Genomic DNA, 17,240 nt, shown 5'->3' on the forward strand with positions numbered 1-17,240 from the left:
GTGCTGCCCCGTGCTTTCAGTGTGGAGGCGAGGGGGACCTTTTATCCTTACCCTGACTGTTTACCTTGCATGTCCTGGGCCAGGGAGGTGTTTGCACATGAAGGAGGGTATCGTGGCTGTGAGCCTCAGTATAACCAGGTCTCAGCTACCTGGGACTCCACCTCTTACCAAACTATGCCCTCTGATCTGGTTCCCAGAAGAAGCTGGTGTTCCCAGGGTGGGTGAGCAGGGCTACCATGGCATGGTGGCCTCAACCTCCTTAGTCCAGGGGAGTCAGATCCTCTCTGCTTTGAAAATGTTCTGATGGAGGTGCATTTTCTTGAAAAAAAGAAAAAGCTCCCAGGTGGCACTGGGGAGAGAGACCAGAGTGTAGACGCATTGCCAACCCCAGCCTGCTGTGTTTGTGGCATCATAGAGTGGACGGTGTCTGTTGTGCTCAGCCATGGTGCTGAGAGCCTGCCTTGACCACCCCAGGCTGCCTCTGGTGTCTTAGCTGAGGGTCAAGTTTGAATTCCTCACCCTTCCTACAGAAAGCTGAGAATGGGAAAGTGACACATTTGTCCCAGGGCCCCAACTCCCAGTGAGAGACTGCAGCAGCTGGGCCAGCCGTGCTGGAGGGACAGCAGAGTCCTATGCCCAGGGTGGAGGCGGAATCCTGCGGGGATTCACAGTGCCTGCCAGTTGGAGGCCTTGTGCTGGGGAGGGTTAAGACGACAGCCGTAATCTCTGCCGCTCCCCCCACCCCCGTTATCACTGCCCGCATCTTCAAGTCCTGCCATCCTTTAAGGCCTTGGCTGGAGTGCCACCTCTCCCACAAAGCCCTCCTGATCCTTCTAATCCCTGTCTCGCAACACCCGCCCCAGCACCTTCACCCGTCTTGCACTTTCCTGTCACCACTGCTCATTTCAGCCTTCACACCACTGTGGCTCTCTCTCTCCCCGCCCACCCACCCAGTGGGCACAGTGTGGCCCCACAGCAGGGCCAGGAGCAAGTGCTGGCTAAAGGTGTCCAGTGTGCCCCGAGCACTTGGGATCTGCCTCCATCTCCCCACCCTACCTGCTGTCTCCTTTTCCCGGGGTGCTATATCAATGGTGGTACCGCTCTGTGCCGTGGCATCTCAGAATCCTGGGCACATATATCTGTGTGCACGCACACACAGGCAGGCTATCAGAGACGTTTGTTAGGAGTGGAGTTAGAAGGTCAGTCTGCACAGGGATGAGCATGGCATACAGATGATCTCAGGCAATAGATTGGAAAGCCCTACCTGCAGTTCCTTTTTTCCCCCCTGTTAGTTCCAAGTAAAACATACAACTTTGCTTGGGAACTGCAGGCATTGGTAGGAAGGGACTGTCACTCAAATCTCTCTCCTTCTCTTTCTCCCTTTTTTCTTTCCTTCGTTGCTTCCTTCCTTTTTTATTTTCTTTTTCAGGATTGATTTAAGTTACACTAATAGGAAGAGAGACAGATCTTCCATATACTGGTTACTCCCTAGATGCCCACAATGGCCAAGACTGCAGCCAGGAATTCCAGTCATCCACATAAGTGGCAGGGACTCCAAATACTTGGACCATCTTCACCTGCTTTCCCAGATGTGTTAGCAGAAAGCTGGCGCAGAAGCATAGCAGCCAAGACTCATCTCATATGGGATGCTGACACTGCTAGTAGCAGCTTCGCTTGCCATACCACAATGCCAGTCCCTGGTTAGGTTTCATGAGCCCAAGATCAGAGACAGAGAGACTCAGGGGCTAAAGTTAAAGCCACAGATAAGCTGGGTGACTTTAGGTCATATACCCATCCGCCCCCGGTCTCCTTCCTGGTGAAATAGAAATGATGGTTTCCCAGGGGTGACACACTGGCATCAGAGCAGGAGGCTGCTTCCCCAGCCTTCTCTGCCTTCCTGGGACTTTGTGTCACCCAAGGCACGGATTAGGAGTGCACTTAGGCTGTCAAGCCCTGCTGCCCTGGGCCAAGGGCCTGGTTGTGGCCACACACAGCTTCTTGTGTCTGTGTACAACACCCTTGGAGAGCTCTTGGCAGTTCCTTGTGTGTGGTAGGAAAAGTAGTACCTGAACTGCCTCATCTGGGGCTGAAAATGACCCAGATTGCCACAGCAGGTGATTTACAACCAGAGGTAGATTTGAGCTTGGGCCCTGCAGCCTGGGGTCCTTTACCCCATGCCCCCTACCAATCTTCAGGAGATGTCTCCCTTCTTAACGTGGTAACTGATGAGTCACGACACCAAGGGACCCAGATGTTCACCCCTCCCCCAACTTCAGAGGAGTTTGTGGTACCCAGGGCTCTGCTGTTGAACCCAGGGACAGGCCCAGAGCCAGGCCTGGGGCCCGGGAAGGCACGTCCACACCTGCTCCCCTGTGGTGTCCTTCCCCCCACCCCCAGCTATTTGAAGGCAGGGATCCTGTGTCATGCCTGTGTGTCATTGGAACCTATTTTTAACACCAGCTGGCTCTGTCTCTCCACGCGACCAGAGCTCTGTGCTTTCCTGGAGCTGCAGTCAGAGGCCCTTGCTTTCCAGAGCCAGCACCATTCCATAGTCTGTGCGTCAGACCATTCCATCCTGGCCCTTCTGTGGACCTTCCCTCTCCCTGGGCATTCACACCCTCAGGTGACTGGCGCTGCTGAAGTTCCCTCTGAAAGCTGTGGTCCTCACGGGAGCCCAGGTCGTTGTAGTAATCTGCACAGATGCCCCTGGCTCACCCGCAGCAAGGCAAGTGTTACTCTGCCCCAGGGACCTGGGAGTGCACTGCTGTCAGGTTCACACCTTCCATTCCTCTCTTGCCTTCTTCATGGGGTCACCACAGGAGCCCCTTAGTGCCCTTCCATCTTGGTGACCTCCATCTCCCAGCCACATGCACAAGGCTTTTGGCCCCATGGCCTCTGTTGGATTTGTCTAAAAAGACTGGCCTTGGCCAGTGCTGCTGCATGCTGAGACCTTAGAAATGGGATGAGGAGGGGATTGGCAGAACAAACTAACTTTCTACATCCTTGTAAATGCATAGGGAGGGGCTTGCCATGCCCGAGCCCCACTCTGAGCATTCACTCAGCATTCTTTATATCCTCAGTTTTCCAGAAGGTTCATGTACACAAACTTACTTCCTTGTCTTTTTTTCCCCCAAAAGATCTCATTATTGATTTGCAAGGTGGAATTACAGAGACTGGGCAAATCCTTTATCTGCCGGTTCGTTCCCCAAATGGCTGCAATGGCCAATGCTGGTTCAGGCCAAAGCCAGCCTTCCCAGGTGCATTAGGAGGGAGCTGGACAGGAGGTTGAGTGGCCAGGGTTTTCACCAACCATTGTGATGCTGGCATTGCGGGCAATAGCTCAACTGCTATGCCGCAGTCAGCACCAGCCCCACATAAACTGTCACAAAAATAGAGTCTAAATGAATGGGGAAACCCATGCTACCTTGCAAGTGAGGATAACTGGGGCTCTTGGGGTAAGGCCAGAAGATAGTATCTTGTGGGGACTGTTCCTGGACCCTTGTTTCCCAGACCAAGCAGGGGCCTATGGGTAGGTGATTATTGTCCTGGGCATTTGCTGGTGGAGCCTGGCCCTCTAGGTGCCATTAGCACTGCATTCATGTGTTTGGGATGAGATGGGGTTAGTGTGTCATTTTTCCTAGCAGTCCTTCCCCTTGTCCAGGGCAGGAGGTTGAGCTCCCTCACCTGCTTCCAAAGTTCTTTCCAGTTGCTCAGACTGTGAGGCTGCAAGTTCAAATCCCGCTTCCTCCCCAGGGAGGATGAAGGGATGGTCTTCTCTTGCTGGTGCAGAGTTGCTGGCCGCGTTGTCAGAAATTTCCTTGATTGGCTTTGCCCATAATGCTTGTGACTGCTGTGGCACATGCGATCTCCTTGTGGTCCACCAGTAGGGTGGAGGCAATAGGAGGGCCCCCTGAGACTGGTGGCTGCACTCTCAGCCAGGGCGTGAGTTGCCTGCAGCTCCAGAGCTCACAGAAGATAGCTGGCTAGAGTGCGTTACAGCACCATTGGTGAGGGTTGCTTCTGTTTAGAAAATTAATTCGTGGCTTTTATTTTTTAAGTTCAAGTTACCCAACTACTGGCCCCAGTTGGGTTCTGCCTTTTTCAGCCCATGCATGGATATGGGTGTAAATAAACAGGGCAGGGAGGCCTGGGTGGCTGGAGCCTGCAAGTGTCAGCGGCTGCTGTCTGCCAACTCAGCTATCACACAGGTCTCGGGGTGCCTTGTAATCTTGAATCTCGAAATGTCCTTTAATAGAAAGAAGAGTTAGATTCCAGGTCCTCTGGGATGAGGAGTGGCTCCTGCTTCCTGCCTTCAGGCCTTTTGAGTGTAGGGACTGGGATAGCCAGCTTGGAAGAAGGGCCAAGGTGATCATCTCCTTGAGTACCTTCATTGGACCCAGAAAAGTGAATCCCCGTGAGAGGAGGGGGGTCCTGTCCCCAAGTCCTTGCATGAGGCCTCTGGTGTCTGAATCCTGGGCTCTTTCTTCGTTTCCGCTGGAGGCTGGGATGGAGTTCCATCCCCCAGGCACCTGCTGTGGGCCTGACATGCGTTAGGCCTTCATCAATGTGAGGAGATTCCTTTTGGATCTTGTGTTCTCAAAGAAGACCCACAAGATACTTGCTGAGAAGTGTCCTGGGACTCTACTCTGGAGACCTCAGGGTGAGGCAGAGTCCTGGCAGTGCAGAAAGGCATGGCTGGCTCTGCCTGCCCAGCTTTGGGCAGTTCTTGGGATGGTAGACACAGCCTGTGGTATGCCTCACCTTGTGCCAGGTCCTGGGGTTGGGTAGATCAGTCAGTGCTGTGCAGGTGTGGGAGGGTGAGGGCCAGGATCCGGTATTGCCATGATGTGTGTGTGTGTGTGTGTGTGTGTGACATTCAGATTGTATTCTCTCTCTTTTTTTTCCCAAAGATAGTCTTATATGTATATATACATATATATGTAGAAATGTGTTTTAATTTTTGTTTTTATTTGAAAAGCTGAATTACAGAAAGGAGAGAGAGGTCTTCTGTCTGCTTATTCACTCCCCAAATGTCCGCAGTGGCTGGAGCTAGGCCTCTCTGAAGCTGGGAGCCAAGAGTTTCTTCTGCTTTCCCACATCAGAACACATGCCCAAGGCCTTGAGTCAAACTCTGCTGCTTCCCCATGCACATTGGCAGAGAGCTGAATTGGAAGTGGAATAGCTGGGACTTGAACCAGTGCCATGGTGCCTCAAGTTGAGGCTTCATTTTCTATGCCATCATGCCAGCCCCCAGCCAGGTTCTTAGCCCATTGGCCACCAGGAAACACCAGTTGCTTCATTTCCCCCTTATAAGAGTTTTCTGCCATGAGCCTGCATCTACTTTGTCATCAAATGGGAGCAGTAATAATGGACCACCATCATAGTGCTAAATTGGAGAATAGCAGAACCCCATGCTCCACCTAGAGTTCAGGGAATTATGCCATCTGCTCACTGGGACTACCATTGCCCTGCCTGTTCTGTTCAGACAGCGCAGAGCAGTGAGCGCCCTCCTTCCTGCAGCTCACAGCCATTGACTTACCTGACCTCCTCCCCTGAGGAAGACAAGCCCAGGAGCTCAGGCAGGAGGCTGCTCGTGTCCTTGATCTATAAAAGCTCAATACCCAAACAGCAGAGCATGCAAACATTGTATCATAGAAGTAGATCTATCCGGACCTGGCATGGTAACCTAGTAGCTAAAGTCCTTACCCTGCATGTGCCAGGATCCCATATGGACACCAATTCTAATCCCGGCGGCCCCACTTCCCATCCAGCTCCCTGCTTGTGGCCTGGGAAAGTGGTCAAGGATGACGCAAAGCTTGGGACCCTGGACCCACATAAGAGACCTGAATGAAGCTCCTGGCTCCTGGCCATTGCAACAAGTTAGGGAGTGAACCATCAGATGGAAGGTCTTTTTCTCTCCTCTCCGTACATCTAATCTGCCTTTCCAATAAAAATAAATCTTTTTTTAAAAAAGTCATAATTCAAAGGCTAAGGCAGGCTACCAAAGGAATGCTAACTACCCCAAACCACATTCTTCAGTGGTTCACGAAAGTATCTATAAGGGGAGTGAGGAGTTAAAGAATTTGGAGAAAGTAGGGGTGACTGTTGGCTGTGCTCTGTTGTTGGAAACTTCTGCACCTGCTGCTGAGGAGCAGGCCTTGGCTGTTCATCACTGAAGCTGCATTTTCACAGAACCACTGTCCGCTGGGGATACGCAGTGCAATGCAGCCAGCGGGGATGCAGCTAATGGATTACCTGGCAGGTTTCCCCAGGTGACCCCACCCATGATAACACTAGGGCAGGGACAGGGTGAGGCAATGTCTTCTAAGAGGGCCTGTGGTGTCTGATCTGGGTGTGGGGAAACTGATGTGAGGAGATAATTTATAAACTTCTAACAGCCCTTGCAGTTGTTGGCAGCTTTGAACTTACAGAGAAGTTGGTTTTTCCATACGTTGAATCATTTGGAAAGCAGTCTGTGGGTAGCCCAGTTTCTGTACCAGGGATCTCCCACATATGCCCAGAGTGACAGAGCTCCCAGCCATCCCATCACTGAGTCCCCCATAACCGCAATGAAAAGGTCGGTGCACTTGCTGGTATGGGTGACAGTGCATGAAGCCAGTATGTTGGGTCATTGTTTCACAGGAGTCACATTTGTTCTCATTTCCTCCCGTCCAAATTTTAAGTTGGAGATGCTGACTTCTGTGTTAATGGCCAAGGAAAGGGAAGATGTGGCATTTTGAAGGTGGTAACAGGAAACCATGATTCTAAGACCATCGGGTACTCATGTGTCTGTCCCAGAAGCCCCTCAGAGCCCTGAAAAGTGACCGGTAGTTAGTTCCCTGCCACAATTTCTGTCCTGCTGGGAGGCAGGAAGCAGACCTGGCAAGTGTACTCTCAGGCCGGAGTCTTCCTCATGGCCTCCCACAGAACAGGCACTGACACACTAACCCATGAGAAGGTGGGGCACAGACCCTTTGGAAGGGGGCCAGGCTGCAGAGAGCAACATTTGCCCTCCTCTTCACCTCCAACACACAGTAGGCATATGGTGTGGCATGTGCACCAGGTAAATGCCACAGCAACAGAGTTAAGAGAAAAGGAGTGACCATCCTCACATTCTGTGCCCTCTTCTTATGTGTCACCTGGGAATGGGCGACAAGAATGTACCCAACCCTCTTGGCACCCAACTCCAAGGACATTCTCAGTGATTTGGTCCCTTTAGTTGTTGAGTCCTGGGCAGTGATTGATCTGTTCTATACAACATGCCAGCCCCTTGGAGAGAACATCAGCGTTGAGTACCCCGTCACCTGGCCTCAGGGAGCTTTTAGAAATAGTTGTCATTTGGCTCAGCAGTTCAGACCCTGCCTGGGAAACTTGTATTCTCTCCCTTAATGCCCAGGTCCAACTCCCTGCTGTGTTCCCCATTGCCTTCTTCCTGCCAGTGGGCACCTGGGATGTAGCAGGTGATGGCTAAGTGTTCCTGCCACTGACGTAGGGAGACTGAGCTCTGAGATTGAATTGAGCTCTGAGCTTCAGCCTGTCCATCCTGGGTTGTTGTGGGCATTTGAGGAGCACACCAGTGGATGGACGGGATATGTGTGTGTGTGTGTGTGTGTGTGTGTGTCTCCCTCTCAAATTTACTGAATAGAAATCTAAAAGGGCTTGATGTAGCCTGGAGGGTCAGGTGTGAGCATCCTGCTGTTAACACTGTGACAGGTGCCACTGGTACCAGGCTCACACCATTCCCACAACTTTCCAAGTGGTGAACATGTGTCCCCACTTCAGAGGCCAGAAAGTTTGTTGCTTGCCTGTCTGGAGAGTGACACACCACCCTCTCCATTCCCCCAGTAATTGATATAGGTGCAATTGTCAGACTTGCACTTGTGCTGTGTTGGCCCTAAGCTGTCCTAGCTGCCAAGTGAGAGGGCTTTTCCCAGCAACCTGGGGTGGGTGGGAGGTTAGGAGGAGTGCAGGCAGATTCTGGGTCTGAGTCTGGTCGTGGGGTCAGCCACTAACCTTCTGCCTCCTCTCCCTGCAGAGTGCAGCGGCTGCCCCGAGCCCCGTGCTTGGCAACATTCCCCCCAACGACGGGATGCCAGGAGGCCCCATCCCGCCGGGTTTTTTCCAGGTATGTGCTGGGCTCTGGGTTTAGTGCCTTTCCTTGTGGGCCAGGTGGGAGGGAGGAGGAGGAGCACAGGAGCTCAGTCTGCCCTGGTTCCATCGCTGCTGTGTGCTGGCTCCAACCCCATCCTTCCCACCCCTTTCCCCTGCTTCCCTCGGCAAGAGGACAGGGCTGGGAACCCCACCGCCTCTTCGGCGGCTCTGCTCTCCAGCGGGTCCTGTGGCTGCCTTGCAGCTTTGCGGGGGTGTGCTGTGCTCCATGAGGTGGTGGGGCTGCTGCCGGACCGGTATGGAGCGCTCCTTTACACCCAAGGCATGTTCTGGGGAGTTGAATCAGTCGCGTGTTCCTCGTTTCTGTTTCGTTGCTGCTGTCCCTGTCATTGTTTATTTCGCGTTGTCCACACTGCAAACTTTACCACATTATCTGCAAATGCAAAACCCCACCTTTCTGGTGGGCATCAGTGTCCACTCCTCACTACTCCCCTCCACTACTAACCACTCAGTTTCCCCTGAAGGTGCTCCCAGGTGACATTTGACACAATCCTCTGTGCCTCTGCTTGGCCTGCCAAAGGCAGGAGCAAATCCTGTGTGGGGCAAAAGCCAGGCCTCCTCCAGAGGGCACCATGTGTTGGGCATTTTCTGGGGTATGCGTGAGATCCACCTTTCCATTTTGTCAGGATTGGATGTGCCTGCCTGTCACCATGGTCTGCTACCTCCTATTCCTTCATCTCCACCTGCTATTGGCTGGGAGATGTGCTCTTAGGCATCAGCGTGCAGGGCAGGCCTGCATGGGACTTGGGACGGAAGGCACCTGACAACCTACATCCTTTAGAAGTTGGCACCTGCTGAGTCTGTGGGGAGAACTGATGCTGTGTAGGTGAGAAAGCAGAGACTTCTCTGTCTCCCAAGCCCAAGAACTGAGAACTTGACCCCGTGAGGCCAAGTCCTATGAGACTTGTGCTTGGTCTGAATTGGAATTTAGCAGTCATGGACATCTGGCACCAAGATAGGCGCTCTGGGGGAGTGGGGACATCCCAGCAATGGCAGGGTAGGTCAAACAGCTCTGAGAAATGTTCAGGGGTTCTCAAAGGTTGGTTGTTGTCCTAAAGCAGAGGCAGCAGGTTATCCTCCAAGGTGGTGGAAGTTGCCTGGGGCAACAGAGGATCACAAGTGAGCCTGCATTGTATGTCCCCAATCACACCTGCCCGAAGAGCAGGGCCACATCCAGCCTCAGATGCAGATGCAATGGGTGAGGCTCTGTTGATGTAGAGCAAGGGGCTTAGGGAGGAGACTGTGCAGGCCTGGGAGATGCAGGGACTCAAGAGAGACAGGAGCCGGTTGCTACTGCTCTTTTCCCAGAGATGCATCCCCAGGACTGCTGACCTACAATGTGGTCCCCTTTCTTATTCCCTCCAAAGATCTTGCCTTCCCATTTGGTTCTGTCCAGTTGCGGATTCTTTGCCAAGCTTATGAATCCTAATCCGGGACACTATAACATGCAGGTGTGTCCTCCTTATGTGGTGGGCGAAGCCTGCCCAGGTGCAGCCTATCGCCTATGGCTATCCACTGCAGGCCAGGTGGAAGAAGGCAGACAGTAGCCAGTTGGATCTTTTTAAACTGTCCATTAGCTGCTGATTTGGCCTGAGTATAGGACAAGGCACAGGTCCAGGCAGTTGTCCTCCTCCCCCTCCACTTCCCCCTTCCTGCCCCTTCCTACTTTGGTCTGATCGCCCACGGTTAAGGCCTAATTCCAGACATTCTTCAGGGGCCCTCCCCTGTCACGTTTCGGGGTGTGTGGTCAGAAAGGACAGGCTCTTTCCTGGCTTTATTTAGCCACTACCAGCCACCATCAAGCAGGGGTAACTTTGGGACCCTTGTAACTAGAGGTCTGCTCTGTGCCCCACTCAGGCTGACCAAGCAGGAGCTGGCAGTAAAAACTGCATGCCTTGGTCTGTTTCCTGGGTAACTCTGGGTAGCTTTTGTCTCCTGTTCCCGAGTGCCGTTTCCCCATTACTCAGATGAAGGGGGCTGAGGTCACCTCCCAGGAGAAAAGAGACCTCTCTGGAAGAGGCAATGGTGGCTGGTTCACTGTGGAATTATTAGCTGTTGGTCGCTGGGTTTGTCCTGCAAGCGACCACTCTGAGAGAAGGGAAATCAAGATGGTATTGAGGGTTTTATCTGCTGCCAACAATTGTGTTTCTTCCCCTGCTTGGCCCTGGCCCGTGCAGGCAGCTCCTGGATAGGAGGGCATGATGCTACAAGCCAGCCTTGGGTGGCCACCCCAGCTCTGCCCAGACCCTGTCTGACAGTGGCTGGCAATTTTCAGGTCAGGTTGCACCCCGGTTAGTCCACATCTCGAAGAGCACCTCCAGGATGGTTGGGAGAGAGCCAGCTAGATGTATACCTCCTGTCCTAGTCCCTCAGAAAGCAGCTTGGAGGCCTTCCTACCTTGGGGGTCCAATGGCCAGACCTGAGCTGTGCTCCTGGGCTCTGTCACTTGCATTTTCTTCTTTGGTGCCCAGGCTCCAATGACCAGTGCCTATGGGTGGGCATGATACAAAAAGTTGAGGGCTAATGGAGGCAGTTTGGAAATCAACCTTGACCGTACCTGGTGGTTTGGAACTCATATGTTTGAAGTCTTGCTAGAATTTTTCAGGGGGCATTCTAATTCTTTATGCTCTTCAAAAAAAAAAAAACACCTGCATCTTGGCATCTTGCCACCCCAACCCTGGCACTGGGCATGATCAGCATCTGAAGTTACTTTGTGTTGTCAGATTACAGGCGAGGAGCCCAGCCAGCCCCCACAATGCTGGTCCCAGTGCTCTCACCCAGGAAGGGTCTTGTGGGGAGCAGGAGGACCATTCTGGTGCTGTGGCGGGAGGAGGACACAGAGGACCTGGCTGCTGGGTGACCTTGGGCAGGTTTCTCCCCAGCACCCAACTTCACTTTTCTGTCCAGTAGACACAGCAGGCTGGACCAGATGGTCTCAAGGGCCCTTCCAGCATTGATTTTCTGCTTTGGATCCAGATGGATTTTACATAATCAAGCAATGGCCACTGCTTTTCATGAAGCTTAACTCAGTTATGCTGCGCATCTGGCAAACCCAGCTTGGCCTTGGCCAGGCTCGCTGCTCTGGGTGGGCACCACCCCCCCAATCTGGTTCCTTAGCCCTGCAGTGTGTGCTAAAGGGGCACCCTGCAAGCTCTACAACCTGGGGAATAACCGGCCAGCAGAGGTCACCAGGAATAGCACACTGGGTACACACTGTTTCCATTCTTGTTTTGTTTTTAAATTCCAATCATTGTTTTCACTGCTGCAGCATTTTTAAACATGCAACCGATTTTGATTTTGATCAGCATTTCTGCAAGAGGAGGTATGGCAGATGGGGCAAGTGGGACTTGGAAAGGTAAAATGATGTGCCCACGGTGGTCATCCAAGAGCTCCAGTGAGCGTTTGGGCCCAGGCTTCTGCTGCCTCATCAAGAGCTCTGTCAAAGCAGAGGTCACACAGGCAGACACACGCCCATTTGTCAAGAGAAAGGGACCAGGGAAGGAGAGGGTGCAGGGAACACAGAGCCATCTCATCTGAACAGAAGCAAATGAACTTCCATTCAAATGCCAGCCGTGGTGGCGACTGCTCCAGGCATCATGTTGAGAATGATTCTGGAGCTCTGCCAGTGCCCCACAGAAACCAATGGCTGGTGTCAGCCATAAACCTGGGCATGTGAGTGGTGGTGCCCGCCTGGCTCACTTGCCCATTCCCAGCCTCACTCAGACTTCTTGCTTTAAGTTGTAGAAATAAGAGTTCCAGAGGGAGAAAGAACACAGCGATGGGTTTGGCTCTGGGATAAAAGTGACTCAGCCATGGTCAGCCCATGGCAGCAGCCAGTCTGTCATGGGGATCAACAAATTGTCCACGCTTTAGGGTGGGCAGAGGAGAGACCTGCCTGCTAAGAACGGCTTCCAGCTAAGATGAAGTGTTGGCTGGAGTGGGTGACAGGTGATGGGTAGGAAGCTGAAGTGTCACAGGCCCTTGTTGATGCGCCTTGTTGGAGCATGTGGGCTTCATCCAGGAGGGCACTGGGCTTGGGCTGGGTAAGGCCAGAGCCAGAGCTGGATCTGTTACTGGGAGCTGCTGCTGGTGCTCCAGGACTTGACTCCCTGTGCCACAGCCACCTCCAGAGCCCTCGGCACTGCTCTGGACATCCCCTTGGCACTTTCCATCCTGCAGTGTTGGGAAGGAGTGAATGACGTTCCCCTCCCCTCCCCTCCACCGACCCCAGTCCCAGAGGGTCCTCATTCTGCCAGCCAGGTCCGCTTGGCTTCAGACAGAGCCTGAGAAGCCTCTGCATTCATTGTGTAGAGAGAAGGTGAAGGACTCATTGGCGCATATAGTCCAGGAACAGACAGATGACCCAGAAAGTCAGGGTTGAGGGCCTTACAGTGCCAGCAGCCTGTCTGGTGGAGATTACAGCAGCCACGGGGGTTTCTCTGAGGGGGTGAGAGGAGGGTGAGGGGGTGGAAAGCAGCCTAGTGTGAGAGTCTCTGAGGCTGTTCCAGGCCAAGGCTCTCACACCTGCCCCTGCAGGGAGAAGGAGGCTGGGCGCCCTGGAGTTTGTGGGGAAGATGTTTCTGGCAGCCCCAGCAGTTGAACAGAGATGTTGTGAGCTCCTGACAGCTGCAATACATACACAGTGATTAGCAGCCTAGAAAAGAGCTCTGGGACTGCCAGCCTTTGCTGAAGCCACGTGTGTCCAGAGAGCACCGGAGCTCAGGAAGTGATGCCTTGCTGTGGCAGCCTCTTGGGCACCTCCTTTGGGCTGGGCTCACCACCACTCTACTCCTCCTACCTCCTACTGCGGAAGCAGGCAGCAGCAGAGGGATCATCCCAGATGCCAGGAGCAGCCACTGGGGGCCACCTGGCTGCTATGGCCTCAACTCTGGAGGTGGTGAGGGCTTGGGATGTGGGGGACCAGGGACCCTGACAGACAGATGATGAGACCATGTGAGGCTTGGAGATGCTGTGTAAATTACACACACACACACACACACACACACACACACACACACACACACACAAGCAGTGTCAGGGTCGAGCAGGCAAAGGGAGGAGCCAGCTTAGTCTGGGCAAGCTTCCCCAAGGGGCTGACATTTGAGCTGAGAGAATGGGGAAGGCTGGAGGGTGGGGGAGTGTCAGGACTGCATGTGAAAGGGCAGGTTTGGGATGGCAAAAGGCCTGGCTGCTGGCTAAGCTGGGGTGTAGGGACAGATTCAGCAGGTGAGCCAAGAGTTGATAGATGATGCAGGGTCTTGAAAGGCTGGCCATAGTGGCATTCCATTGCCTCAAAGCTGTGGTCCCCTCTGGAAGTGGCTATTGGCCCACACCCCAGTGGGGACTGGGTGAGGCCAGGGCCTCTCTGCCTCTCCTCACTCTGTCAGTACTGGGCAGGAAGCCCACACCACAGGCCTACAGGAAGCCATACTGGGGAGGAGACAGATGTCATGGTGAGAAGCCAGTCTAAGGTGCCTCCCACCATGGGGAGAGGAACAAAGACCCAGTGGGTTGGGGTAGGTGGAAAGGTTCTGGGGCTACCTCCCTGACCACAGCTCCCCACTTCTGAAGTGTCCCCTGTAGCAGCAGCTGCTGCTGAGCGCATTGTCCAGATCAGGGAAGGTGCATTCTGGTGGGATGGGTCTGCATCACCACCCCTTGGGCCTCCCTGTGTGTGGGGAAGGGAGCCGCCTGTAGCAGAGAGAAGGGGTATTTGTGCCCACTCCTCCCAGAGACAGGCCCCCGCCCCTCACCCTGCTGTCAGCCTGCAGCCTGACAGAAGGCAGGGTCACCCCTGCTGGGAAGGATTAGAGAGGAGGCGGGGCACCCCAACTGCTGGGCTCAGGGCCTGTGTTGGAGGTGGGGTAACCACTACAGTTCCCTGCCCCCTGCCCCCACCTGTTACGAGCCTGCCTGCTGGAGCGCAGCCCCTCCTGTGTACTGTGTCCTGTATGGAAGCCAGCTGCAAGCTGGGCCTGCAGCTCTGTGCCCTGCTAGCCAGCACCAGCGTGGGCCCTTGGGAGTCTGCCTGCGGCTCTGGCCGGCAGTGGGTGCTGGGTTTCCAAGTTGCTGTCATCCAGTGGCCCAGCCTGTGTGAAGGGGCCTGGGGTGGGAGAGAGGAAGCAAGCCTGTTTTTTTCTTGCCACCTCCACAAAGGTCAGGCTCTGCTCTGCACCCGGCAGCCAGCCTGGTGCCTAGCGTCTGCCCAGTGGCAGATGACCACCACTGGGGCTCCTAGCAACAGTGGACAAAAGGTTACTCCTGACGTGCCAGGCTGCCTGGCTGCTAGCTCAGCCCCTTGCAGCAGAGTGGGGGAAGGGGGTGTGTGCCTGTGTACATGCATGTGGACACCTTTGGGTCTGTGCACTCCAGCCGCCTTGCCCTCCCCCTCTGAGAAACGTGAACTCCGAGCGTCGTAACTCTCACTGATGAAATGGAAAGTTGAACATAAATCAATGTCTGCCGCCTGGTTAGCTATGCATCAGCAGGCAGTGCCTAGGAGATTGGCTCGGTAACAAAGCACCCAGCAGCTCCACAGGCCTCGACCGCCCCCTAACGTGAAGCAGGCCCCACACCACAGACAGCACGCCAGGTCCTCCGTGCCTGCCCAGCGGGGAGAGGCTGGGGAGAGAGCGGAGCCCTAGGCTGAGCTTGCCCCTCTCTGGGCCCTTCCTCTGAGTTCCCTGCATATGCTGGTGTTCACAGCTGCCCTCACCTCTCGATGTTCATGAAGAGCTGAGCCAGTCCCCTCCCCTTTGGACCTGCCTGTTCCCTTGGGGTTTCTTAGAAGACTGAGATTCCTCATATATCTGGATGCTGCTCTCTGGGGTGAGGTGGCTCCACTCCCCTAGACGGATCCCCCTCCCCAACACATGTAGGGGCTCCCACCCTGCTCCCCTTCCATCCCTGAAAATTTTGCTGAGGTTTTTCTTCTTTAAAGAAAAAAAAAAGTCACGTTTCTCAGCCCTTGCAGCAGAGGAGAGTTCCAGAAGAATCCTGTAATAGCACGCCTCTGTGTCGCATGCAGCAGGATAGACCACCCACCCCCCCAAACAGCAGCATCACTCCATTGCACCAAGGGAGCACCTGGGCTGGGTTAGCGACTATGCATGCGTACAACTCCATGGGAGAGACTGTCCTGTGTGCTGGGGACTGACAGCCACCCACAGTGTGGGTTCCGGGTTCCTGTCCTGTCTCTGTGTGGATCATCTCCCTACTTGGGGAGACCCTGCACCCCCACCCTGAGCTCGCCCCACCCCCTTGTGGGAGTAAATCAATGAAGCCCTCAGACCAGGCCCACCCACGGTAGTCTGTGAGCTGTTTTCCTAGAGAAACTGCACCATCATACCACCATATCACTACCAACACTGCCCACCTGCTCCCACTCGTGTGTGACTGAGAACAGAACAGTGAGGAAGGAGACTGGAGGTAGGTGGTAGACAAAGCCTTCACCAAGTGCCCACGTGCTGGGGGCTGAGTGTCCCGACCCAGGCACCACCTCTCAGGGACACCGTCTACTGGGCAGTGCCATCACGTGTCTTCCTTGTGGCCCTATAGGAGGACTGTCCCTGCCTACAAAAATGTAGTCATGTCCAATCTTGCTTTGATTATTGCTCTTGCAGGGTGACCGCCGCAGGTTCCTTGTCAGCCAGCTGCCCACCCCAGCCCACCTACTGCCACTTCTGTCATGAGCGGTGAAGCACTGGGTCCTCTCTCTCTCCCCACACTCCATGGAGGCAATGGTCCACCCTGCCTGTTGGCTCTCAGGTTCTTCAGCTGTGGCAAGCATGCGTGTGACCCTGAGAAGCTCAGCTCAGCTCCCTGGCCCTGCCTCACTCCTTTTGAGAACTGGGGGTAGTGTTCACTGAGGCCACCCAGGGCAGCCGTGACGCTGCCAGTTGAGCACCCACCCACTACCTGTTGGCCAGCAGGGTCACTGCTGCATGTCCTGGGCTGCATTTTTCTGCTCACCCCAGGCTGGGTCTTTCAGCATACCCAAGAACAAGTGCTGCTAGAAGTTTTCCTCTTTCCCCAAGATCTGACAGCCTCACTGGCCTTGATGTGTGAGGCACATTCTGGGTATTTCCTGGTTTGACCTTCCTAGCCCCCCTTGGCCCTTCACAGGGCACCTCCCTGGATCCTGCTCATCTCCTTGCGCCTCCCCACCTTGACCCTTGTCCCTGGTGTCCCAGCAGTGGCCGGTGGGGGGCAGGGGAGCCGGTTGCCTGTTCTGCCAGGTTGTCTGTGGTTCTCACTAGTGTGAAGCTGGTAGAGACCCAGGGTACTGGCGCCTCACCATGTGGCCAAGTTCTGTCACTGAATTTGACCCCAACAGTGTTCCAATGTGAGTTCTGCCCCTCTGTCAGCTTCACCTGTCCTGTGTTGGAGTGTGTGGTCAGCATAGAAGGCAGATTGGCCATCACCCCACCCCTGTCTCCTTCCCAGGAGCCGATGCTCAGCCCTGCATTCCCGTACATGACAGGGGCCCTCTGCCACATCCCTTGGGTGGTCCCTGACGCTGAGCTGATGACAGATTCATGCATGGCTTGTTCTCTACCCAGCACTCTCTCTGCCTATACATGGCATCTCTTCATGGATGGAGAGTCAGGTCCAGGATCTGGGAAGGAACTTGGAGCTCTTCCCGGGCTGGTCTCAGCCTCTCTCCCTGTTGTCATGGCACCCACTGATCCCCTGGAGGTGGGGGACCAGGGCTGGCATTCTCACACGCTACCTTTCTGTCTTTCATCGATGGGAGTCCCCTACAAGTGGCAAGGTCCTTCCCTGCTTGTTTTTGTTTTTTTGCCTCCCAAGAAGACTCTAGTCAAGCTTGCCCCCTATTCCTAAGCAGTGCCTCTCCACATGGATGCAATAAAGGTTCATTCCCATAGCCACTTCCAGGAAAGTTCACCTGCAGATGTAGAGGGTTGGGTGATTAGACTCAGCAGAGACATGGGGAGTGTGTGGGATGCTGAAGCCCAGCACTGTCGGGGAGGCGGGCAGCAAAGGCCAAAGCAGCAGAGACCACTTCCCAGGCCATCTGCCTCTGTGGCAGCAGGTGCATTCCCAGAGAC

The 17,240-nt window shown here is 54.4% G+C and overlaps 1 protein-coding gene across 12 annotated transcripts in view; it reads left to right on the forward strand.

Moving 5' to 3' along the window:
• Positions 1-17,240, forward strand: part of SSBP3 (single stranded DNA binding protein 3) — a 143,334-nt gene that overhangs the window by 95,956 nt on the left and 30,138 nt on the right. For 9 of the 12 annotated variants that reach the window (XM_040978496.1, XM_040978499.1, XM_040978498.1 and 6 more), the window contains exon 5: positions 8,036-8,125. The exons of the other annotated variants lie outside the window; for them this stretch is intronic. In XM_040978496.1, the coding sequence (XP_040834430.1) occupies positions 8,036-8,125 (90 nt within the window). The remainder of the gene's footprint in view (positions 1-8,035; positions 8,126-17,240) is intronic. 12 annotated transcript variants of the gene reach the window in all.

The sequence above is a fragment of the Ochotona curzoniae genome, unplaced genomic scaffold, assembly GCF_017591425.1.
Source record: "Ochotona curzoniae isolate NIBS_2020 unplaced genomic scaffold, NIBS_Ocur_1.0 contig_291, whole genome shotgun sequence".
Taxonomy (NCBI): domain Eukaryota; kingdom Metazoa; phylum Chordata; class Mammalia; order Lagomorpha; family Ochotonidae; genus Ochotona; species Ochotona curzoniae.